The sequence below is a fragment of the Esox lucius genome, chromosome 25 (genome assembly GCF_011004845.1).
Source record: "Esox lucius isolate fEsoLuc1 chromosome 25, fEsoLuc1.pri, whole genome shotgun sequence".
Lineage (NCBI taxonomy): Eukaryota > Metazoa > Chordata > Actinopteri > Esociformes > Esocidae > Esox > Esox lucius.
This window is the reverse complement of record NC_047593.1, coordinates 9,414,764-9,440,769: the sequence shown is the minus strand read 5'-3', so window position 1 is coordinate 9,440,769 and position 26,006 is coordinate 9,414,764. Positions and strand designations below refer to the sequence as shown.

The 26,006-nt window shown below is 38.0% G+C and overlaps 2 protein-coding genes across 13 annotated transcripts; one reads left to right on the top strand and one right to left on the bottom strand.

Annotated features, from left to right (window-relative positions):
• Positions 1-1,586: 1,586 nt before the first annotated feature.
• LOC105021088 (beta-1,4-galactosyltransferase 1-like) lies at positions 1,587-18,759 on the bottom strand. 3 transcript variants are annotated; one of them, XM_010888557.4, is made up of 6 exons: positions 18,146-18,759; positions 14,077-14,312; positions 4,409-4,596; positions 3,624-3,746; positions 3,224-3,328; positions 1,589-3,032 (listed from the first exon to the last, which is right to left on the bottom strand). In XM_010888557.4, exons 1-6 carry the CDS (start codon positions 18,453-18,455, stop codon positions 2,900-2,902), a joined length of 1,095 nt encoding a protein of 364 aa, XP_010886859.2. In that variant the 5' UTR covers positions 18,456-18,759; the 3' UTR covers positions 1,589-2,899. The 3 variants fall into 3 exon arrangements, with proteins under 3 accessions (XP_019899385.1, XP_019899386.1, XP_010886859.2); XM_020043826.3 differs by lacking the exons at positions 14,077-14,312; positions 18,146-18,759 and adding an exon at positions 5,914-6,441 and having other exon boundaries at positions 1,587-3,032; XM_020043827.2 differs by lacking the exon at positions 14,077-14,312 and having other exon boundaries at positions 1,588-3,032; positions 18,146-18,233.
• Positions 18,691-25,415, top strand: LOC105021087 (probable pancreatic secretory proteinase inhibitor). Of its 10 annotated transcripts, XR_004575535.1 has the most exons (7): positions 18,701-18,784; positions 22,483-22,505; positions 22,686-22,798; positions 23,975-24,455; positions 24,705-24,736; positions 24,919-25,031; positions 25,307-25,415. XR_004575535.1 is itself a non-coding variant. In XM_020043829.3 (5 exons), exons 1-5 carry the CDS (start codon positions 18,708-18,710, stop codon positions 24,018-24,020), a joined length of 321 nt encoding a protein of 106 aa, XP_019899388.1. In that variant the 5' UTR covers positions 18,691-18,707; the 3' UTR covers positions 24,021-24,087. The 10 variants fall into 10 exon arrangements, 6 of the variants coding, with proteins under 6 accessions (XP_019899388.1, XP_019899387.1, XP_010886857.1 ...); XR_004575537.1 differs by lacking the exon at positions 22,483-22,505 and having other exon boundaries at positions 18,699-18,786; XR_004575536.1 differs by lacking the exon at positions 22,483-22,505 and having other exon boundaries at positions 18,708-18,795.
• The last annotated feature ends 591 nt before the right edge of the window (positions 25,416-26,006 follow it).

Here is a 26,006-nt window from a genome sequence, read left to right as displayed (position 1 = left end):
TTCAAATCTCCCACTGATTTCCCGCAGCTCTGTTTGTACCACGCCAGAATCGGTACTTTAATAACATCAAATCTTCCGAACAAAGCACTTAGTTCTATGCTATTTCACGGCACACTTTACCTGAAAAGGCGACAAGTAACATCACACAGCAGGTTCTCTAGTTTTCCAACTGTCTGAGGTTAAACAGGAAGTGTCCGGTTGACCAGTCTCTCAGTGATGCGGTAGACAGGAGAGTGATGCGGCTCTAGGGCAACATCGTTGTATATTTACGGTCCTGGTAGCCGCACCTTTTCAGTTGTAACGCCATTATTTCAGTCTTACCAAGACTCCCCGTCCAGGCCCATGTCCTGACAGAATTTGTACAGAAAATCTAGGTTCCACTATAGGCCCTTTGAAGTTGGTAACAGAAGAAGTATACCAACTGCAGAGTTTGGTTTTCCCAAGTCCACTAGGATGAGGCCCGGGCCCAGCAGGCTTGTATGGTGCCCTTGCCAATTATTTGATACAAATGTGGTAAACGGGAGCTCAGATTCATCCCTGTCTCACACTAGCTTTGGTATGTTTGTCAAGTAGGATGTGCTGAGTCTGAGTTTACATGGTGTACGTTTACATGGTGTAAGTTTACATAGTGTAAGTTTACATGGTGTGAGTTTACATAGTGAGTTTCGTTTATGTAGTTAGTATTTTGGAAATAAACCAGTTTGACATTTGATTAGGCTTAATGTTCAGTGTTCACTGAGGAAGTGTTGGCAAAACTGTAGTCAAAAGGCTCTGGTGGTTATTTGAGCATAATGTACCCAACATATGTAATCAATAGAGCAAATCACACAACATTTTCACATAGTATTTGATTAATCTATAACACTGTAGTCCAAATAGGTGACAGTGTATTGCATTGTATTGGGTTCTGATTCAAGAAACCACTACAAAATAAAGGTAGTTTACTATTACCACAAGGCCTACAAAGAACTATATTTGCATATTCAAGCATGCATCATAAGACTGCTACCTTAAATCATGAACAAGATTTGTACTCCACTGGATTTTCAAGGTCCTCTTAAAATATAAGATACACATTTTGTTGTTGGAAGCCAAAACCCCATTGCTGGACTAATAACTCACTAAATATGAAAGATGTCAACCAATGTGCTGCACCTATTTTGTGGTAAAACCAAATGTTCAATAATTAAGATGTTCTACTCACACCATTATCATTCAGACAACATAAGCAAATAAAAAATTATTCAGTACTATTATTTTGAATTCTGCTTCCTCGTTAATTTTGTGTTCATATCACCTTTGCACCATATGTCATGTTTTATCTGTTGCATAATCATTTTAATGGTCCCATAGCAGCTGTTTTGATATCCATTCATGAATTTACACTGACATGATTCTTTGTAAAGTTTAAATTGGCAAACTTCCTGGGAAAAATCTTTTCTGCAAAGGACCCAGCCTCGGAATAATGGGATGTATGTTTGTTCCTGTATAACTAGCAACCCCAATGCAGAACCATGGACATGATTATGTTACAGGCACTGTAACAGGTTTTAAACCTACAGATAGACAGCAAACGAGTGTGTATAAACTGAGGTTTCTGGAGAAAGTTTAATAATGTATGAAACCTATAAAAACCTTTCACAAAGTTTCAAATATGGGAAACATTCCCGCAAGATATATTAAACAATAAAATGACGAAACACTGCTCCCAAAAAATGTAAAAAGAAACAATCAATATATTCATGAAAATGAACTTCATACACTTGTGAAACTATATACACTTTTAAACCTATTTAGGCAACTGCAATTAGGAAACATGTTTTTGTTGAACAGTTTCAGACTTCCAGACTTCCAGGTCTAGTTGGGTCACCACATGCCCATATCCATGAGGAGTTCATTTGTTTCCAGTATTCCAGTACTGTACATATTTCTGCATTAACATTAACATCATTCTCAGTATTCAATTTAACATCATTCTCAGTATTCAATTTAACATAATTCTCAGTATTCAATTTGATAATTCCACAGTGCTTTTTCTGCCCCACTCCTTGCAACATATCTCTTCCTTTTACAGTGTTGTGAAAATGTATTGGCCCCTATTTGGCCCCCAGTGTTGTGAAAAGGGATTTTCCCTATTTGTATTTTCTTTATCAGATCTTGAACTTAAACTTAATATTAAATTAACAAAATTTGAGTGAACATAACCCAATGTCTTAGTGCTGTTTTTACTTATATTACAAAGACATGCAACACCTAATGCCGCTGTGTAAAACAGACCCTTTTACTAAATAATTGGTTGTGACACATTCATATTGGACTTGATTGTAGAAGTTCTGAAAACAATTATGGTCACTATATATACATAAAAATGTTTACTCCAATGTTTGCGGCATGTACATTTTATTAAGACATGGTAAATGGGAAATCCGAGACGTGCGTTTCTCACCGTTCATTCAGGGTGTTCGGTCCTCGTGTTGGCTAATGTTAATTGGCTTGCTAAAAGCATTTACTATTACACAGCTGGGTGTAAACTATTCTTTTTGTAAGCAGACATGAGGAACAATAAATGCGGCCGGTAAGCAGCCTATACATTGAGCTATAAGTTGCATTCATATTAAGATGCACCACTTGTTTGCTTTGCAGCATAATTATGCGAATTTCCCATGGAGACACTGTATTGTGTCGGTATTGAGGTTGAAAGGGACTTTGGTGTCATAACTTGTCCCATGAAAACAATTTCAATAATTATCCAAATTGTGTTGTGTGCTCACTTGGTTTCTCTATGTAATAATTTAAGTTTAAGTTTAACTTTAAGTTTAAGATCTGATAACATTCAATGTTCAGAATATGCAGAAATAGAGAAAATCCATCTGGCATTTCCATCGTACTACATTCACCTTCATGAAGGTGTCCCCACGTCAACTGTGATGTTGGTGAACAAAGCATCTTTTTCCACTTTGACCACGTCGTACTTGAGAGAATTAATTCCATCTGAATCCATTGTATGTCTTGTGCGTAGTATTCTGTCAAACCTGTGATGTAACGAAAAATGACTGAAAGGATATCCTTGTATCATAAGACATTAGGGATATTTTTGTGCTTACATGATAACCTACATTTTCTTAGTAGCGATGGCAGCAGAGCATCAATGCTGACAGCAGATTTTTAAGCTAAAACATAGTAGAGAACCAGAGACTGTATATTCTCTACTCTAAAGCTTTACCTCTGTGGATTTGGATCGTTTAGTTTATCTCTGTCATGACGGATCATCCGGCATTTTCCAATCTCGCCATCCGGACGAGAGATGGACATTCCTCTGGAGCTAACCCTGGGGAAAGTTACAGATGATTGATATGGTAATTTAGAGACAATTTGGAGGTACTCTGAGAAGTTGGATATACTGTGATATACTGATATCAGAGTTGCACCACTGTATATATTTTCTATATTGAAAATCAATGCAATTTCTCTTCATTTGAATGCACCTGACTGAATTTTAAGTTATACACGGTTAAAGGTACAGTGATCAGGCCTTTAAAGAGTCTGTCTTGGGTTGCTTGGTTAATAAAGGCTCATCTGTAATGCAGCAAATGTCTGTTTTTGATGCAAATGTACTGTCTTGCCTCTTGAAAATATCATCGTCTTCACCTCCCCAGCCCCAGTAGTTGTTGGGAAAACCATTGATTTTCAGGAACTGCTCCTTACTCAGTGATGAGACACCGCCAAAGTACTGATCATATGGCAACCTATAAACATGACAAAGACAACATTTACAAAGAGCACACAAAGAGACAACAAATGAAAGGGGTATAGGTGGAGCATGACGAGAAATACCTGTTTGCTATTTCAAGCTATGGAAGTGGGAGAAGGCAGCCATTTGTCAGGTGTAATTGTGCATAGTTTTACTGAGTCTAAACCACAAAAATGTTTTACTAAGCAATACAACGTAAATAAACATTGGCTCTGAAATGTGGACAATCTAGTTACAGTTATGTGGAACTAGAACAACAATGTACAGCCACGATTATCAAATGACATTTGGGTGTAGACAAAAGTGTTGTGGCCTGAGATAAGTCAGTGATATGGACAGGAGTCGTGTGACTCCTGGGGCGATGGGGAGAGTGGAGCGGGTGACACTTTGATAGCGTTTCTTAAAAAACGAAAGTCAAACCTCCTGCCTTGCAGGGTCTTGTGGTTTAAAAATCAACCAGGTAATCAGTAGTTGACAAGGGCAAAAGAAACAAGCTTTCTGGTCTGGCCCATCGGAAGAGTCAAGTAGTAATAAAGGGTATGCTAATCATGACTAGAAATACCTGTTAACTGTCCTTAGGGGCTTTCTACTGAAGTGAAAGTGGATGTGGGAGAGAATATTTTCTAGAAGAGTTGACTGTTAAGTTTTGTGTCATACCTGAAGCCAAACTTGTCCATGGACACAGACAGGTGTCTGGGCTGGCTGAAGCATCGGTAGGTGTTCCGGTCGTCCATGGGGATGATGTCCACGTCACTGAACACAAAGCAGTCGTAGTCGTACTCTTTGAGGGCCTCATTGTAGCCGATGTTCATCAGCTTGGCCCTGTTGAACGTGTTCTCTCCATGCTAATAATGAAAGAGGTGATTTTCCTGTTATACAACATTACAGGAATTCTCTAAAGCCATTTATGTAGTTATTCCAGTACAGAAAACCAAATAAATGTGAACATTTTAAATAACTTGTGAAAGGTAGATAGTTTGCCAAATGTTTCCTGACACATGAATGTATTCTAGAGACATTTAGAAAATGTATGTCATGCATTCAATGCATTACAAATTACAAATAAAAAAAGATATTCTTGCAAATTTTATTTCACATGAATTCAAAAAGGCGATATACTGTGTATACAGCTCCGGAAAGCTTTTTCTTTCCTTTCCAAAAAAGTTGAAAAGGAAAGTTTTGAGTGAGGAACAGAAGCATTTAATTTGTAGTGGTCTCCTAATTTTAACCCTTCTGTTCCTCACTCCAATACCAGGCAATTTTGGCACAAAACCTTCAGGCATTCGTTAGAAAGCTGAAGATGAAGTTCACCTTTCAGCACGACAACGACCCAAAGCACACATCCAAATCCACAAAAGCATGGCTTCACCAGAAGAAGATTAACGTTTTGGAATGGCCCAGCTAGAGCCCAGACCTGAATCCAATTGAACATCTGTGGGGTGATCTGGAGAGGGCTGTGCACAGGAGATGTCCTTGCAATCTGATAGATTTGGAGCGCTTTTGCAAAGAAGAGTGGGAAAGTATTGCCATGTAAAGATGTGCCATGCTAATAGACTCCTTCTCAATAAGACTGAGTGTTGTAATAAAATCAAAAGACCTGGCATTTTAACAGGGGTGTGTAGACTTTTTATATCAACTGAATATACACTGAGTAAGGTTTATCATTAGGAAAATGTAAACAACATTTTTATAACAGAATTAACTAGCGGTTTATATATGTCTCTATCTATGTGTTTATCTATGTTTATCTATGTGTCTATTAGTTTCTATCTATTATCCACACATTTTCTTAACAATGCATTTGAATCAACAATATGGAGGACATAGTCACATTCAATGAAGATGATCAAAGTACTACATTTAAAAAAATACATTAAGGATCTGTTTCTCAGACACAGTTTGAGCATTTTGTACTGGAATAATATAGCATTTGAATTTTCTATATTGCGAAAGCAACTTAAGTGTATTATCAGACTAAATCGCTGCCTGGGAAACCAACCCTAGGTTTCATACTTGTCTCATGTGAGGAGTGGAAAGGGAATATACTTCCATAGCCATCATGCAAAAAATCTGAACGGAAAACCACGAGACATTATGTGTCAGAAAGCAAGCAGCAGCATGTTAGAGAAATATAGTGTAACCCAGGAATAGCTCTTAGTTACCTCAGAAGAAGAAAGCGGAGAAAGGACTAACCCAACCATACTGTAGTTGAGATGTGATTGGTTGCAGAAAAGCAGTGCTAGGAAAGGGGAAAAATAGTTAGTATTAGACAGAGCGAGAGAGACAAAGACCCTATTTATACCTGGTGCTAAAGGAGTAGATGTTATTTATGTTTTTTTTTCTTCATAAAATTCTGGAAATGATACTGTAGTTTAAAAAGGCCAGGGGGTTAGAGGTAAATTCAGGGGATGTTCTCACAATTCAGTATATCGAAAGATACAAGAAAGAGTTTCTCCACAAAACTGGCAATAAAACCAAATTATCTTAGATATTGGTTTCAACTCCTGTCTGTTACCAGAAGAACAGGAAGCACCTGTTTAAGAAATAATACCACTATATTCTCCATAATGTGATCTTCACAGGTGTACATTAGTACAGTTCACTGTTAAAATTTGATAGTGATCAGTTGATATTTATCTTTGTGATTCCGACAAGTATACCGCAAAAAGAAAGTATTATATATTACTTATAATGTTATTGTATTAGAAGTAAACCTGCAGCTCTTCTTAAATATTTGCAATTGGCAATATATGCTATATCCAGTGTCAAAGCAAAGTATTCTACCGGACCATAATAAATCTTTGGATAATGCTAATTGGTACATCCACATTTGGAGATTTTAGAGAGCAGATATCCCACAAGAGTTCAGTTCAACTTTCCTACCATACCAGAACCCAAAATATAAACTTCTTGAAATGTAAACCAACGCTGCTCACCCTGAAAATACAGTAGATATCACAAGTGTACCCCTTCTCAGATTATTTCACTCATTGTTCTGTTACAGTGTAATTAAAACATGATAAAATTGGAATTAAAAGTACATTTTGTACGGACGAAAGATGAATAAAAGAAAAATTTTGAGATTAGATAGGTATTCTCCTATCTAGAAACACCTTTGACAGCGAAAACACCTGTAAATCACCAGCCGGTTTGCACATCTGGATTGTGTTTTCAGCACTTTCCATGACAGATCAACACTTTCCCTCATGACGTATTTACAGCCAACTAGAGCCAACATACCTGCTAAATAGTGAGCAATATCTCTGATATACATTTTTGATATCAGCTTCTGCTTAGGCCATACGCAATGACACAAATAAGCAAATCAACAAACATACAAAAATAACATAATTTCCACGTTTATAAACAGTGGCTTATACACGGATTTTGAAAACATTTTCAACCACATGGGTGTGTCAAATAGGCTACCCCAGTAGACACTTTTTAAAACCGTTCCCACTGGCGAACTTTCCACAGATAATTGCTCGACGACGTAGAGGTCTTAGAAACTCATTTGGCAAATATGATACAAATGGCGTTACAGGGATGGGCGCTACTAAAGACAGATATTTAACATGAAACTACAATGTATGTACGGATCATAATTCTCTGGGCAAATGGGGTTTATATATGGGTGCGGTTAATACTTGGGATTGTATACACACAAAGCTATAAAATTAATAGTGTGTGTAATACAAGGGGAATTACAGTATGTATAGGCTTCCAAGTCTCACGGTAACACCGTATTCTGAGGTCCCTGGCAGTTCCCAGCCCACAGGAGTTGCCAGGATCACAATACATTCAGGGCTTAGCACCAGTGCTGATCATTGATTAATCAGGCAACTTTTTGCTTCTGAAGCACAGAAGATGTGTATCTTTTTTTTAACCCTCCCTCGTTTCCTTAATTAATCTTGCAGGCGTCTGACCAATCACAGAGAAGGATGAGTCAAGGAACTCCCTGACAAAATGCCTCCCCCCAGGGGATGCTGACCAATTAGCACCCCCACCCTCTATATCATGTTGGATGACTCCCTGAGCTGAGCTCAGAAATCAACTTTTCGGCCCACTCACTCAATATGAACAGGAGAGCCTAGTGAGGTCGGGAGTCATTTCTGTTGAAGCTGTGTGCGGTACTGCTGCAAGACGTTCGTCAGTGAGGCTGCATCTGTGCTTGAACTTGTTGAATTTTTGCATCGGGTGACAGTTTTTGGATTTGTCTGCATGCTTGCTCTGGAAGGGCCTCCGCAGTTTGTACTGTTTAAAAACTGCAACGTTAGCTTTACATATTAAGCAAGTTGCTTTACCTGCGACATCTGCAAATATTTTTTATATCCATTCTTTTTAAATACCCTGCTTTCGTTATAAACTTTTCTTAGACAGGCTCATTTTCAGAGATCGCTAGCTATCAATTGCGTATATGAACAAATAACTTACGCACGTGGATTGTGGTGCTGGTCCATAGCTACGTATCATAGCAACGCAAATAGCTTGTTTCAACTTAAAAGTATTTAAAATAGACAGTATGATACTACTGTACTTATTACTGGAAGTGCCACGGGAATTTTAATTTGAAATAAAATAAATAGCAGCAGTAAATAAAGTTAAGTAATCTGCAGAGCTCGTCAAGTATTTTTATTATATATTATTTTTAACGTTTTGGATGTATCGCGGGCCGGATAGAAAGACTCAACGGGCCGGATCCGGCCCGGGGGCCTTATTTTGCCCAGGTCTGGTCTAGAGTATGTATCTAGTGAGGTTAGTTTCTTGTTAAATGTTACACAAATCATATATTATTGTACACATAGATCTATGTTTTTAGCATATATTTTTTCTAATTTCCCTTGGTAAGACTTTACTTTTGCAGCCTTTTAGGTATTTTGCCATGTGACTTCCTTTCAATTAATAATAAATTACCTTAAATCCCATCCACAGCTTAAATTGTTCGTTAGGTCACACCTGCTCCCTTTTACACGATGGTAGTATTTCAGAGGATTACGAGCTTTCCAAGAGTACACAACACTGTGTATTCAAATCGTAAGTAGGTCTGTTGGATTTGTTGGCAAGTTTCAAATTTTGAAATTGCATTATTGCCCGCCTCATCCCAATTAGGACGACGTGCTTCAGCACCTGGCAGTATTTTGAGTGGCAGGCAGGCCAAGGCAACAAAAAATACTCAAGAGTCAGAGGGTATCAAACTCTGACATCTCGCCTCTTTGGTTCTTAATCGTTTCTGGTACTGGTGTGTGTAGCGAGACTTTACAACTGAATCGAAGCATTATATCGCATAGTAAGGTGAGTTCGATTGAGCTAGTTAGCAACCTTATGTAAAGCATACATTGCCCGCTCTCTCGTTGATATAAGGAGCTAGTTCCTGTTTCAAACAAGGTTGATGGCAGATAGCGACAAAATATCTCTCAGCTGTTTTGTATGCGTTATTGTAGCTAGCTGACTTACTAATTTAGCTACATGAAGTTCGCTAGCTAGCTGATTAGTGCTGTGCTGGAGAGCTGCGCTATAGACCGCTAACAAGCTGATTTAAGACAGGCTATAGAGCACTCTTCTTGCATCAGTCTAGATGAAATCATGTAACAGATTGACGACCCATATTAAGACGTTTAAGGAGTTATCAGATAGCCTATCTGATATCTACCATTCTTTAATATTAAAACATTTTGTCACGCTGTAATGATAACGGTAATACAGCCTACATGACTTGGTGCAACATGTCTCAGCAGGATATTCGATTGTGTTCAATTTGAGAATTCGGGAGCTTTACAAAAATTGTTTCACCCTCACTTAAAAGTTCCAACCCTGTATTTTACTAACTTAAATGTCAAAGTTGCTTGGCTAGTTTTAAAATAATTTGTAACTCTTTGCAATAGTGTTTTCCATTTTCAGTGTACATTTGCTAGGTGAATTCTGAAAAACACTAAGGGAGGTTTTTACAACACCTCATCCTTAAATAATTCTAACCTGCTTGTTTGGTACTAGAAAATGGCTTTTAGTTGTTTTTGATATCATTAAGTGATGTTCTAGTACCACATTAGCAATTTGACATGGTCACTCAAGGATAAGGTTTTGGAGTAATGGTTGTAGTGGATTTAATCATGTGTAGATTTAATCAAAGACTTAAATAGTAATGTTTTTACGTCACTCATGTCCTGACACTACTTTGGTCAGTTGAATACCATGTTGGTGAATAAAGGTTAAAATGTCCTGCAACATTTGTAAATTATTCCAAATTTTGGCCCCCAGTACATAACTTTTGTTTTGTTAGATTTCAGACCAATTCCATGGCTAAAATAAAGGTTTCCATAAAATGTATTTAGAATTGACTAACAGTATTTGTTTTATAGATGCAACGGCAACCTGGAATTTTGGAACCTGGAGTGTTTTGTGCGCGTGTCTGTGCATGTGTTCAAGTGGCTCTATAGTTAGTGAAATTTGTAATTGTAAAATTGTTTGATTCCCAATTGGGCCAAATGTGTCCTAGGGCCAGGCACTCTACCCTAATTTACTCCTGGAAAATGTACCTCTACTTACTGTAAGTCACTCTGGATAAGAGCATCTGCTAATTGACTAATGTATACTGTACATTTTATATTAATGAATTTGATTTGTCTAAACACTTATTTACAATCTTCAAAGTGGAATAAAACAAATAGAAATTGATTCCTTTATTAGAAATGTTATTAGAAATTAGCAATAAAAATGATTTGACATAACTACTCAATTCTGGTAATGGTGTGATTATTAAGTTCTTTAATTGCCTACATTAGCTAGCCTGGCTATATGTACTTTGTTTTTAACTTAACCTTTCAAATAGTAATTTCCATTTTCAATGGGTAGCTTTAAAAAATTAAGCTTTTCACTATTCAAGATGTTCTGTGAGTGTGACATTCAACTATCTACTTTGATTATACTGATGCTGAGAATGTTTTTGTAGTAATCTAAGCTGTTCCACAATCAGTCAATTGACAATGTGTCATTAGGGTTTCAACAGTATGCCAAAATCATATTATGTTTGTTCCAGTTCACTAATTATTCTTCTGGCAAAGAAACGGTCCTTTTTAGCAAATTCCTGTGAGTTAAAATGGTGTAAAGGTACCCAAATTAATATAGTAAAGCATCAAGAAATGCATCTTCTGGTGCAGTGGACATGCTAATCAAACATGCCTCATGGTGGCACAAGCCTGTGAAGTTGGACATTTTAAAGGTTCACCACACCCATCCCTTGTGACCTGGTCTTGGAAATCAGTCCATAGGTGTATCTCCTCACTAGGAACATCTTTGCCACTGAGACCCAAAAAATCGCCGTCATGGATTTTCAGCCATCTTAGTTATTTTTGAAAAACACTTAAAACACTACTCATATGGCAGCAAATGACCAATCTTTGTAGTTTGATATTTGGTATCCATGTATGAATATCTTCAAGTGTTGTATAAACCAGACCAGTATTTTAACTTCATGGGGTCACCATTGGACAGGAAAAAACATCCAACATTGGGTTAATGTTGGTACCTGTGTGCAATTTGTCTTTTACCCTACATACCATATTGCATAATTTTCATTCTGAATGCTGAGAGCTTTATTTGAAGTTGGAAATGTAAAGACAATTGCTTAGTTACAGTAACCGATACATTCCAAGGGGCTTCAAAGTTTCCTTTCGTCATTACTTGGTCCCCTTAATCGCTGCTTGCAGCTTTATTTCCAGTTTCCTGTCATCTGTTTATCTAGTTTCTTTGAAGTACTTTTACAGAGAGGAATGGCATTCATGATACTGTTAAAATGTATGCATATTGTTTTCATAATGAGTCTTTAAAAAAAAAAAATACTTGAAACTATTTCATTATTTTAACACTATTAGTGCAAGTTATATATTTCATGAACATATTCAGGGCACATAAATATATGTTGAGAAATCCTCTACACATGTGCATATACAGTGGATATAAAGTCTACACATCCCTGTTAAAATGCCAGGTTTTTGTGATCCATAATGTGAACAATTGAAAAACAAACTGAAATCTTCGAGAGGGAAAAATATCTATTTTACAGCACAGGAACCTGGCATTTTAGCAGGGGTGTGTAGACTTTGTATATCCACTGTATGTTTTGCATGAGTTTTCAGTGTGGGTAGTAGGGTTGATTGTTTTTTAACTATCAAAATAGAAATGCAATCAGAAAAGCACAGGAAATATTTAAAATAATTGATAGTTCCTTGTGTCACCTAAATACCGTGAGGGGACACATTATTTGATCAGAAAGATTATTTGAGGGCCTAGGTGACAAAAATGGGAAAATAGAATCAAAGGACTTATCTTAAAGTAATTTTTAGTCTATAATTTTAATGGTAGGTTTTTTTTGAACAGTGAGAGACAGAATAGGAACAAACAAATGCAGAAAAATGCATGTCAACATTTTTATAAATTGTTTTGCATTTTAAAGAGTGAATTAAGTATTTGATCCTCTCTCAATCAGAAATATTTCTCGCTCCCAGTTGTCTTTTATACAGATAACGAGCTGAGATTAGGAGCACACTCTTAAAGGGAGTGTTCCTAATCTCAGCTTGTTACCTGTATAAAAGACACCTGTCCACAGAAGCAATCAATCAGATTCCAAACTCTCCACCATGGCCAAGACCAAAGAGCTGTCTAAGAATGTCAGGGACAAGATTGTAGACCTACACAAGGCAAGAATGGGCTACAAGACCATCGCCAAGCAGCTTGGTGAGAAGGTGACAACATTCGGGGCGATTATTTGCAAATGGAAAAACACAACGACCCCAAACACACCTCCAAGATGACCACTGCCTTGCTAAAGAAGCTGAGGGCAAAGGGGATGGACTGGCCAAGCATGTCTCCGAACCTAAAGCCTATTGAGCATTTGTGGGCCATCCTCAAATGGAAGGTGGAGGAGCGCAAGGTCTCTAACATCCACCAGCTTTGTGATGTCGTCAAGGAGGAGTAGAAGAGGACTCCAGTGGCAACCTGTGAAGCTCTGGTGAACTCCATCCCCAAGAGGGTTAAGGCAGTGCTGGAAAATAATGGTGGCCACACAAAATATTGACACTTTGTGCCCAATTTGGACATTTAGGGGTGTACTCACTTTTGTTACCAGCGGGTTTAGATGTTAATGGCTGTGTGTTGAGTTATTTTGAGGGGACAGCAAATTTACACTTTTATACAAGCTGTACACTCACTACATTGTATCAAAGTGTCATTTTTTCGGTGTTGTCACATGAAAGGATAATCAAATATTTGCAAAAATGTGAGGGGGTGAACTCACTTTTGTGAGATAGTGTATTTAATAAAGTTAAACATTGGAAAGAAATCTTCAAAACTCTCTTAACAATCAATTTGTGATATCATGCTACCAAATAATTGATAATTAACTATCCAAAAACTAGGCAGAGCAGATAATGCTGATTCACAACCGTTTATGTAGGCATAATTTTTATAAATGATATTGTAAATAGGGATGGTCGGCAGTCAAAACAACTACAGCGGTTGAGAAAAGACAAATACTTTATTTCAGTCAAACCATATGCAGAAAATGTCCCACGGACATAGGGTAAATGGAGAGAGCTAATTAACCCATTATTGTCTTCCAGTAGTATAGGATAGGCTTGTACTGTGCGACAAGACAATAACTTGTTTACAAAGACAACACAGTTGTCATGAAACAGGCTGCTTGTCAACAACGTTCAGTTCTCCCTATTCAACCTAAAGCAAGAAATGTTGTCTTTTACAAGAGCCTTTTTAGAAAATATGAATACTTTATAGCCGCATATTAGGCATTGCAACTATTTGATAGTGAACCTCTGTTTTAGAAACCGCTGTTGCCTTGGATATGTCTAGCACAACAGCTGGTGATCTACAGATAATGAGTATAAACTCCAACTGGCAGCTGAAACATGTCTGTGTTTGAAGCACAGGCCTGGGCTTGTGTGTAGTTGGGGTACTGGGTCTATGGGGCTGGAACTAATGCTGAGTTGGTGGGCTTGGGCTTATGTTTGGGGTGGGGGCTGCAACTGTTCTAGTAAAAACAGCTGAAAGTGCCAGCTCAGTCTATCTGTATTTCCTGTTCCCTTAACTCCCTCTGACTTGTAATGAAGGGAACATCTCTTGTAACATGGCTTGTTTCTGACAAATGTCCCTCTTTCTATTAATTGAAGATTTTGTACATTTACTGTACATGTGAGGACAGCTTCAGGCATGAATGAACAAATGTTTTATAATTGATGAGTCTGACTTTGAAAGGCTAGTTCAGTTAATTAATGAAACCAATGTTTGGAACAGAGACTTGCTTTTTCCGACTTTACCTGTTGGATGACATAGATGCCATAGTCCAACTGTTGACGCTGAAGGATCGGGTGGAGGTAGTGGAGCCAAAACCTGAGGTGCTCATCACGATTGCGGAAGGGGATGATGACTGCAACTTTCTGAAGGGCGATGCAGTTGCCTGGCTTGTAATGACCTCCAAACTGTAGATGTGGGTTCTCCTTCCTCACTGTGTCCAAACTGACAGGTGTAGAGAACTCAACCCTCAATGGACCCACTGCCGATCAGGAAAAACAGACCTGGTGGGTTACACACGACTTCCTGTTCTTCATCTACTTCCTGTACGATATCTCTCCCTCGTTCTCTGTTTTTCTTTCCTAGAAGTGTTTGTTAGAAGTTTGTGGCCTTTGACCTCATGTTAGAAAACACAAACCCTCACTCAAGTGCCAAATCAGGTACAAAGGTAATCTGCTATAGCTGAAATCCACTAAAGTGATTCTGATACGCCCGTAATAAAATCAGATGATCTTTTAGGATTTCCCTGAGCCAAGAAAAGAGCTGCATGATGTTATATAAAAGATCAGGAGAGGCATGTAAATACATTTCAAAGGCATTACATACAGTGCCGGTCAGAAGTTTCCAATCGCCATGTCTTTTTGAGAAGTGGGTAAACGGTTAATCTTTGTGTGGATCACACCGTGAAGAATGGAGGAGGTGTAGGGGTGCTTTGCTGGTCTCTCACACTGTTTGTGATTCATTTAGATTTCAAGTCACACTTAACCAGCATAGCCACCACAGCATTCTGCAGCGATACACAACCCCATCTGGTTTGTGCTTTAGTACATTAGGACCATCATTTGTTTTTCAACAGGACAATGACCCAAAACACACCACTGAGCTATTTAGGGGCTATTTTACCAAGAATGAGAGGCATGGGGTTGCATCAGATGATCTGGCTGCCACTATCACCCAACCCCAACCCAATTGAGATTGTTTGGGATAGGTTGGACTGCAGAGTGGAAAGCAAACAAGTGCTCAGCATATGTGGGAACACCTTGAAGACTTAAGAAGCATTCCAGATGACTATTTCATGAAGGTGGTTGAGGGAATGCCAAGACTGTGCAAAGCAGTCAGTAAAGCCAAGTGTGGCTACTTTGAACAATAAAAAATATAAATGAACTTTGATTGGTTCAACACATTTTCCATATGGGCTATTTCATAGTTTAGATGTCTTATCTATAATTCTACAATGTGGAAAGTATTACAAACAAAGAAATACCCTTGAATGATAAGGTGTGTCCAGACTTTTGACTGGTACTGTATATCATGGAACACTGAAAAACATATTTAAGAAATGGAGGCCAGATGGCATCAGCCAGACATTGCCAATATTAGGATGTCCCTCCAAAACAGATGACAGGGGCAAGGAGGCCAACGGCATCCTTAAAGGAACTGCACAAATGTCTCTCAGAAACTGGGAACTCCCTGCATAGTACAGTAATTCTGACTAATGGGGTAATGTTGTAAGACAGAAGCCATTTCTCACAAAAATAACAGACAAGCCTGTATACATTTTATAAGACATATTCAATAAAAAAATTAGGAGATCCCTTAGTAATTTAAATGTATCCAAACTGAGAAATCCACACAAAAGGGGCATCCATACAAATAATTGCGGTGTATGCACAACTATGCAACCACAGCATTTAAAAAAATACTTTTCCTGAGAAATTATCTTTGTTTTTCACTTAAGTAGTGTTGGTCACAATATCTTATGGTGAAAACGGTATAACATGATTTGTCTTTATTTAAATTTTTACATCAACAAAGGCTTCAAGGTGTGTAGCCTGGATTTGCACTGTGTTTTTGATGCAGCTGTACCATTAATGTATGGAATCCCAGGAATGACAAAAAGGGTTATTTGATGAGTAAATTATTATAAAGGATAGTTAAATATATATAATTTTCTTTGCCAACTACAAGTCAATAGTTTCATTATTTACTCATCCTTTATATTTTTCAGCACCTCACTTTTACTATTTTCTCAGGGCCTACAGCAGCTGAATAATTTATTTCCTGTTTTCCTCATGAGACATTTCCCATTTTCCTGATGTAAGATATCACATTTTTCTCGTGTCAGCTAATTAGAAAGGTTGTTTCTAAAACTATGCAGGGGATAGATCGGTTGTATATACCCAGACTAGAGCAATCAAAACAAGTCTTCATCGACAGAGTGGCTCTGCAAAACACTTTCAACGACAGAGCTGCTTGCTTCTACCAGGTGTTGTAGTACACATACTGGAACGAGAGAGAGAGACTTTCTTGTATAATTGCTCTCCTCCTTTCTCATACACATGCAAAATTACCACTGTCACATTTACAAACCTAAATTAGGAATGCAACCAAGCTCAGAACCAATGTGCCTACAGGGCCATACGCGAACAGCAATGAGCTCAACACCACTGAAGGCCACAACGAAGCGGAAAGATAACTTGTTAGGGAGACTTCCATTCTATGGCAACAACCTTAATAGATAATCATGGACCTCCTCCACCTGTTATGCTGCTCAATGGAGCGCCTGTATGCACTGTCAACTTGGGCTGCGCCATTTACCCTTCCAAGAAAGCCTAATTTCACAACATTGTCCAGATGACTCCCGCTGCTCTCATGTTTTGCAATCCTCTCAGAAAGATGTTTAAAATCCTTGTAACCCGTCCCCGACCAAGTACCATCTCCACCAAATAGCAGACATGGAAAACAGAAGAGTGCCTTCTTTTGTATGCTAACAGTTAGCCACTTTTTCTTCAAAAACCACTCCACGTTAAATCTGTGGTTACTTTTACCAGCAGTTTGAGAGATGACAATATCCAGAGTATGAGTATGAAATCCACTTTAATCATTTTCTAAAGTTATCTGGCGTTTGTGAAGCTAACAAGCTAGCTAAGACAATCTACCCTCCTTGCGCTTCTTGCCGACTAAGGTTGGCGCCAGACAGACAGACAGCCATTCAGGTCTGAAATACGAAATGACGCTGTAGTGGGGCTACCAGCTGTCAGCCCCACTTGGCATCAAATTCGTGTGATCTACATTGATCACACAAACATTCTGAGTATGCTTATTAATATTTTCACACGTACAATGAACTAGCCCCACATTCACGCTTAGCCTATGGCCTACTACTGCAAACTCAAATCAGTAGAACACAGTCTGAAGCAGCAAGGCAGGGACCAATGAACATGAAATAAAATCCTAACACAAATCATATGCAATTTAGGAAAATGCTATATTCATAGATAATAAATTATAGGAATTATAAATTATTGTTGCAGTTCTTTCTGTTGACATCAGGTGGGGCTGTGCCCACCTTTAGCCAGTTATCTGATAGTCCCAACAGACTGCGAGTGTTTGTTGCTCACAATGATTAGCCAATGGTGTATCAGATACTGCGCAGGTAGTTTAGACACCTTTCTGATTATAAAATGACACAAGGGAAATGGGAAATGCCTCATGAGGAAAATAGGAAATAGATGAATTATTCAACTGTTCTAGGCCTGAGAAAAGTGAGGTGTGGTAAAATATAAAGTGTGAGTAATTGATAAATGTACAATAAAATATATTTTTATTTATTTAGTTGGCTTAAATTGGGCAAATAGTTAAATATATAAAAAAAAGTATATTGAATATTTGACCCATTACTTTTTACTGACATTGGTCGTTCCTGGGATTCCATATTATTGTAAGTATGTTTGGAGAAGATCCCAGAAAATAAACTCGGTAACCGGCTCCAAAGATATCGTGCTGATTTCATTGTTCCTTTTGGACAACTGTTTTGATTAAATAGAAAAGGGTTGACAGCATTTCCTTGAAAGGAGACAAAAAAATCCAGATACATGTTCAAGGTTGATCAAGTAAAGAAAGGAACATGTGCATGACAGAGAAATGTAGAAGAAAAACGAACATTTGCCTACTCGGCCTTATGTTCTTCACGCATTAAAATGACAACAGTAAGGTTTTTCAAACGCATTTACAAGTTGTGCATGAAGTTGCAACAGTGTCATATTTTAAGTTTACCAGCCTATTCGTTAGAATTATTTGATAGGAACTACTTACCCAGATGTGGAGAAGGATCTGGACATTTTTCTAACGTTTCCCCCGAAGTGGACGTGGTAACAGTAGTAGTGGTAGTTGTATTCGTATTGTTTAAATATACATCCGTAGTTTTCAAAGTTCCCAATGGCAATTCAACTCTTTTATTGATATCGATACTTCCCGGTGATAGTGAAATGATAGCTATTTGACTTTCCGTCTGTGTATGTATATGTTTAGATGAAAACCCATTCGAGTAACCAATGTAATAGAATAAAACCATGGAGAGATTAACACCGGCAATTACAACCAACACGCAACATCTGCTCCGCATCTTGAAACAGTCTTGTTAAAACTGCATATTTGCGTATGTCACCTAAACGTGCCAAATAAATATCCGTTTACGCATCGACGGTATAGAGAAACTAATCTACAGATAGGTTATCTCAACCTGGTTTAAAGCAGAAAGTAAGATTATTGTTCTCCAATAGCCTCCACCGTTTGGGTGCATGCTGGTCGTGGCCATCAGTCGTAAGCTTTAGAGAAATAAGTTACCTTCGGCTCTCTGACAATTCATGGCGGAAATATGACAGCTTTGGGGCACCGAGGCGTGTCCGATCCGTATATTCACGCTGAGAAGAGGGACCCGAGAGGTAGAGAACTGTGTGAGTTAGGTAATTTTTTTCTCCTTTACACTTGTATCTTCAAACTAAACGAATTGTGAACTTGACAATATACACAGAGGCAAGTCAACTGTATTGATGAGGAAATATTTGTAATACATTACAATATTTTAAAATGGACTGTATTGTATGTTACTTTTGCTACTGTAAAAGTATGGAATTTATTAATATAATGTAACTGTAACTGTATTTCACCCAGTTGACTGTTTTGGGGTAACAATGGATATATGTAAAGACGGGCTGCTAGGTGCTTCATATCACTTTCACTTCTAGATGTGTTACTTACTGGCCTATATCTATGTTGGAAGAGGTTTCAAAACTGACAGAGACATAGGGTAAAACAGAATAAAAGGACATGTCAAAACGCACATAGCTGGAAACTTGATTTTCACTTCAATTTGACCCCCAATATATTTGACCTCATGCGCAACTGCAACGAGTTACGTTGGTAAAGCTTTGACTCACAGGTGCAACACAAGTCACGCCTCGAAATACGTTACGTAGCTGGGAACAACAATTCTATGCACGACCTAGTGGTCAAAAGGTACAGATGCAGTGCAACATGATTTACCGGATGCGGTAGTAAAACATTTGACTGTTTTACTGTGGATTTATACACAAAATCAGTTGTAAATTACCATTAAAAAGTAGCTCAGGCTTCTGGTTGTCAAAACTCTCCTCCTTGGGAGATTCGCAGCCATTCCTTGTATTTGGAGCTTCACTTTTGTACAAGATGTCTCCACCACCATCATCCTAACACCAAATGTGAGAATATCTTATAGAAGAATTGTGTTCCATCACACCAGTAAAATTCTAGAGACTTGTGGAATCTATGCCAAGGCACATTGAAGCGTATCTGATGACTGGTGGTAGCCCAACATCGAGACACTTTATGTTGGTTTTTCTTTTAATTAGTCACCCCTCCTTATATGTGCATACACTGTGTATAACAATGCTTTATTTCTTGTTATAAGCAGCTTGTAAACCATACTTTTTCTAAGAATGTTGGGACGCTTCGTAAAAATTTACATAAAAACATAATGCAATGATGTGCAAATCATTTAATCCCTATATTTAATTGAAAATAGTACAAAGGCAACATATCAAATGTTGAACCAGAAAAATATTATTGTATTTGGAAAAATGTAGGCCCATTTTTTATTTGATGCCAGTAATACATTTAAAAAGAGTTGGAACAGGGGCATGTGTTGCATCTCCTCTTATTTTAACAACACTCTGTAAGGTTTCGGGAACTGAGGTGACCCATTGCTGGAGTTTTGAAAGTGAAATGTGTTGAAATCCATTCTTGCTTGATATGGGATTTCAGCTGTTCAACAGTTCGGGGTTTCCTTTGTTGTATTTTTCATTTCATAATGCGCCAAATGTTTTCAATGGTTGACAGGTCTGGACTGCAGGCAGGCCAGTTTAGTACACAGACTCTTTTACTACAGAGCCATGCTGTTGTAATACATGCAGAATGTGGTTTGGCATTGTCTTGCTGAAATAAGCAAGGCCTTCCCTGAAAAATACATTGTCAGGATGGCAGCATATGTTGCTCCAAAACTTAAATTGTTCAACATTAATGATGCCTTCACAGATGTGCAAATCACCCATGCCATGTGCACTAATGCATCCCCATACCATCACAGATGTTGGCTTTTGAACTATGCACTGATAACAAGCCGAATGGTCCATTTCCTTTTTAGCTCTGAGGACGCAGCATCCATGATTCCCAAAAATAATTTCAAGTTTTGATATGTCAGTTCACAGGACAGTTTTCCACTTCACCTCAGTCCATCTTAAATGAGCTCGGGCCTAGAGAACTTGGTGGAATTTCTGAATCTTGTATATATATGGTCTCTTCTTTGAATATGTGGACGCATCGACAAACTGTGTTCATATGCAATGGTTTTCATAAGTGTTCCTGAGCCCATGCAGGGATTTCCACTACAGAAACTTGTTGTTTTTAATGCAGTGCCACCCAAGGGCCAGAAGATCACAAAAAATATTTTAATGTTATTTTGTACTGTAGACTCCAAGGTCCCGAAACTCTTTTAATTTTACGTTGCGAAACGTTATTCTTAAATTGTTGCATTATTTGCTTGTGCAGTGTTTTACAGAGTGGTGAACCCCTCCCCATTTTTACTTCTGAAAGTCTCATCCTCTGGGATGCTCTGTTTATACCCGGTCATGTTACTGACCTGTTGCCAATTAAGCTAATTAGTTGTGAGATGTTCCACCAGGTTTTTTTTTGTATTACACAGCTTTTCCAGTCTTTTGTTGTATCTGTCCCAGCTTTGTTTAAACATGTTGCTGGCATCAAATTCATTCAAAGTGTGCAGTAACAGTTTACGGTTTCAATATTTGATATGTTGTCTTTATACTGTTTCCTACCTAATAATGGGTTTAAATGATTTGCACATCTTTGCATTCTGATTTTATTTCCATTTTACACAACGTCCAAGTCTTTTTGGAAACAGGGTTGTATAATTATTTACAATTTATATAATTGCCTGTAGTAACAGCTGATTTGGCTCCTAAACAATTCTTTTAAATTAAAACTATATATTAATTGCTACTCTGAAATGTAAACCTCCAAAGCATAGATGATAATTGTTCCAGACTATGAAATGCGTGTTGAAATCAGTGTTTATCTCAACCAGAATGATCTGCCAGCCCAACTTCTTTTTCAGAAATAAGGATTCCCCTGTTTAGGCGTTAGTCATCTTTTTAGTCAATGGTTTTCTAAACTGGAACAAACCAATTTAATAACGGGACATTGCAACCGATTTTATTATTAAAACATTTTTTATTTCAATTTAGTAGCAAAACATTATTCATTGTACTGTAGCTATATAATGATATAAATCCAGATATTTAAACTAACTTTATGAAAACTCTTAAGTGCCCTGTACAACTATTGCACTCCTTATAAAGATAAGGAAAATGTAATATTCTTTTCAAAAAGTACATATTTTTCTCCAAAACATGGTTTTCACACTTACTGCCATCACAATAAATATAAACAAAATCTAATAGAAGTATCTTAACATTTATATTTTTACCAAGTAAAAGTTTCACTTATAAGGAACTCTTCTGTGGGCATCCATGACATCCTGTTTAACTGGGGTAGAAATCTGACTTGAAACACAACTCCCTTAGTCACCCCTGCGCAAACATGTTGTTTTTAATTTATATTTGAAATACATATTATTATTACTAATTATTCTGGCCAAGTAGTAATGGCAACATTGGGATGATAATGAGAGGATGCCCCCCCCACCTGTGAACGGGTTACAGGCCACTCTGTAGACCCTCATTAGAGTGCAGACTCCTGTCTACCTCATAACTGTTGAACAGAACACTCCCTGTTTCCCCTCAGACAACATGGCTGGCAAACTAGTGATCCTGCTGTGCGGGATGTTGCTGGTCGCCTCTTCAGGTGAAGTATCACATAAGGTTTATTCGGTATTTAGAGGAAGCGTTTAACCATGTAGTGTTGAAGTACCTGTGTAAAAAGCTTGGTTCAGTGTCCAGATGAAACACCAGTTTTACTGTACAGGATGTGATGATGGTTAAATGCGAATGATGTCATTGCAAAGACAATCTTTGCCTGAGATTAGGATCTGGTGGACGATCTGAAACAAACATTCCTACAATATGACGTGTTTGTTTTAGGCGCAGAACAAGGAAACAGAAAGGTGAGGCTGATCTTGTCATCTTCAATGTAGCAGTAGAAACGCAATCAACAGAGCTAATAATAATTTAGTATTATACATGGCATGCAATAATCATACCTGTTCTACACAGTGTCTCAGGGCGTTCTATAGTGTTACACTTACCTGACTGCCTTTATCTTAACCTTGAATAACTTCTTGCAGCCATCTTGTGGCAGTATGGAGGAGATTGTGGCTTGCCCAATGAACTTTGCTCCTGTGTGTGGCACCGATGGCAACACGTACCCCAACGAGTGTGCACTCTGTGTCAAGAGACAGTAAGTACACTGGTGTTTTTGCATGACTCAAGGGGGTGTTCTTGCATGACCCAGGGAGGTGTTCATCACAAAGCACCAATGAAGAAGAAATGGATTGAAATGTTCAGTGGAGGTTCAAGCTTTACATACCCTCCTTGAAAATGCAGATTTGGTTGATATAAATGCTGAAATCAAGACAAAACGTAGGACCATATTTCACCTTTTATAAGACCTTGGATAATTTCTCTGAAAAATTATAAAAAACAAGAAACTGTCAATGCTTTGGTTGCTATAGTATATGCACAGAACAACATATACTTTGTTGAAACACCTTTTGCTTATAGTACAGTAGTGTATCTGTTCAGATAGGTGTTTATCAGCTTGGATTTTGTCATTGTATACCTCTCTTTGTTGCTAAATAGTTCAAGTTTAATGATATTGCAATAGAATATCCTGCACATAACCCTCTTTAGGCCAATCCACAGATTTTCTATAGGACTGAGGCCTGGGTTGAATTGGCCATTCCATGACATTTAGATTGTGGTCATTATTGAAAAGTAGCTTTCTTGTTGAGGTTTCTCTTTACCCTGTTATCCAATTTGGAGGTATGCCCTAATCAATCAATCACATTTATTTTATAGCCCTTTTTTACATCAGCAGCTGTCACAAAGTGCTTTTACACACATGCAGCCTGAAACCCCAAAGAGCAAGCTCCCAAATACGTCAGAACTTAGGAAGAAACCTAGAGAGGATCCAGACTCTGATTACAATATCCTGGTGGTGCCATCTTGCCACCACTTCTTAATAATGGTCTTCACAGTTTTCCTTGATTTATGTAATGCTTTCAACAGTAAGATCCCATAGATGTTTCTTAGCTGCTTGTGGACCTATCTGAAGTATGGAACCAATAAACCTTCAGTGAAACCTGTAGGAACAGCTGATTTCATTGTGGGCTAAATAGAATCACTTACTTTTATGTCATGAGAGATCGGATTACCTTTGTACCTGATTTGGAATGTTATTGGTTTTTATCTGAACACAGTTACAACACCCCTTATAAGGGGTGTGTGCCTTAAGCACTGTTACACACCCAAGGGGAGCGTAAGGGGGTGTAGACTTTTGAAATCCACTGTATAATACACAGCATAATTAAACATAATAAATGAATCAATCAGTGGAACATTTGTTTCTTTACAGAGAAACCAAAATGGACATTTTGGTCATCAAGGAGGGGAGCTGCTAAGGGGATCTGAAGTCACCAAAAAAATGACATAATCTTGTTGCTTTAATAAACCAATGTGCAAATAAGACTTGGTGTTTTTGTTTTATTTTGATAGGCCATTCTTACTGTATATCCAATGCATACACATCCAACATAACTGAGACCTAAAGGACAAATCCGTTACCTGGTGCTGTAGGGATTGGTGTGTTGGTCTTTACCATCTGACCAACCTGGACCACCGCACCACCAGGGGGAGCTGCCTTCACCTCAGCACCCATTCCTCCCACAGCTCTGAGCACACCTGATTCAGCTTGTGATTTCTCCCTGGTTTTGTCTGTCTGTTTTAAACTGCAATTGAAATAACATTGTAACAGTTCACTCCCTGTTCACCCTCCGACAATATGGTTGGAAAACTAGTGATCCTTTTGTGTGTGACTCTTCTTGGTGCCTTTTCAGGTAAAGTTTGGCTGTTTTGTGTGATTTATGGGAAACCTATAAGGTTGATTTAATTCAATGGCATAAGCATTGACCCATGTAGTATTTCTGTAGAAGGTTTATTTAAAAAATACTGGTTATTTGGCTTGAATGTCAGTTATATTGTACAATACACAATATGATAAATGTGAATTAATTCAACTGAACCCTATTAAGACATTGTGATTCTTAGTGATCTGAAAAAACATTAACGTGGCTTATTTGCTTCAGGGGCTGAAGGGCATACTGGATTTCATCAAGTGGTAAGGCTGTGTAATGGATTTAAATGCTCATTATCAGATAACACCAGTGTGTTTAGCATGGTGTTTCCCATGTAGGTACATCTCTAGGTTGTCTTTCATCTCCAAGACCTGAATTTGATTCCTCATGAGAGATATGTCAAACTGACAAAGATGTCCGAACTCTTAACGTACATTTTTTGTAGCCGTCTTGTGGCGACATGGCAGAGATTCAGGTTTGCCTTACAGTCATTGAACCTGTGTGTGGCTCTGATGGTAACATCTACAGAAATGAGTGTGAGCTGTGTCTCCATATAAGGTTAGTAGTCCACTACATCTCATGGCTCTGGGTTGTATTCATGAATAGTCAACAATCAGAAGAAATCTTTCCAATAGATTACTTGGTTTACAGTTAATTTCTAATTTCAGTAAGTTTCCTGTGGCTGAATTCAAACATGCTCTGGAAGAAAATGACACTGCAGAGTCCTGCATTGATTTATTCCGTTATGTGCTCCAATTAAACTAGAGCGCTTTGAATTGAATTCCAGCAATATGTTAGAAATAAGTGTTACATTAACATTTGTCTTTTTACAGAGAAACCCAAATTGAGTTGTCCATTGTGGGCATGGATAGATGCCCAAGAGGATAATGTCTCCAAATAAAACCTAATTTTTCCCTAAAATGTAATGTAATCAACTGGCAAATAAAGTGCTTTATTTTCATATTTACAAGTGTCTTTATGAGAGTTTCATTGTAAACAAACACCATAGTATTGGACAGAATGCACAGCTCAATAGATTGATCATGCATTTAATCGACAGAAACACAAATGTGTTTTTGTGATATTTATCTCTGGGATCCACTGATTAACTTGCCTCCTGTTACATATCTGTTCTCAGTTTTGACCGGGTGATGGCGCCAAGTATCTTTGGTTGTTTCATTTGCCGTTTCCCACTTGGCGTTAGACTACCAGAGATCAGATATTTTTACGATAAATTTATCATGGTTCCACAATCTGTCTCAGAAATTGATACCTCAGAAAACCTGCATCTTTTGAATACTCACTAAGATGGGGCCTAAAGATGCAGGTTTTCTGAGGTATTGTTTTCAAAGACAGGTTATGGTACCATCTGGACAGATAATGCCTGGAGTGTTAAGTCTGCTGACTTCTTTTTTTTCTTGGTGCAGATCAGTCATTCATGTCAACCAAGTCAATGGTGAATTCTGTCATTATTAGCATTTCTCCACCCCCTCTTTCCCTTCTCTCTTTTTCAAATGCATGATTTCACACTCA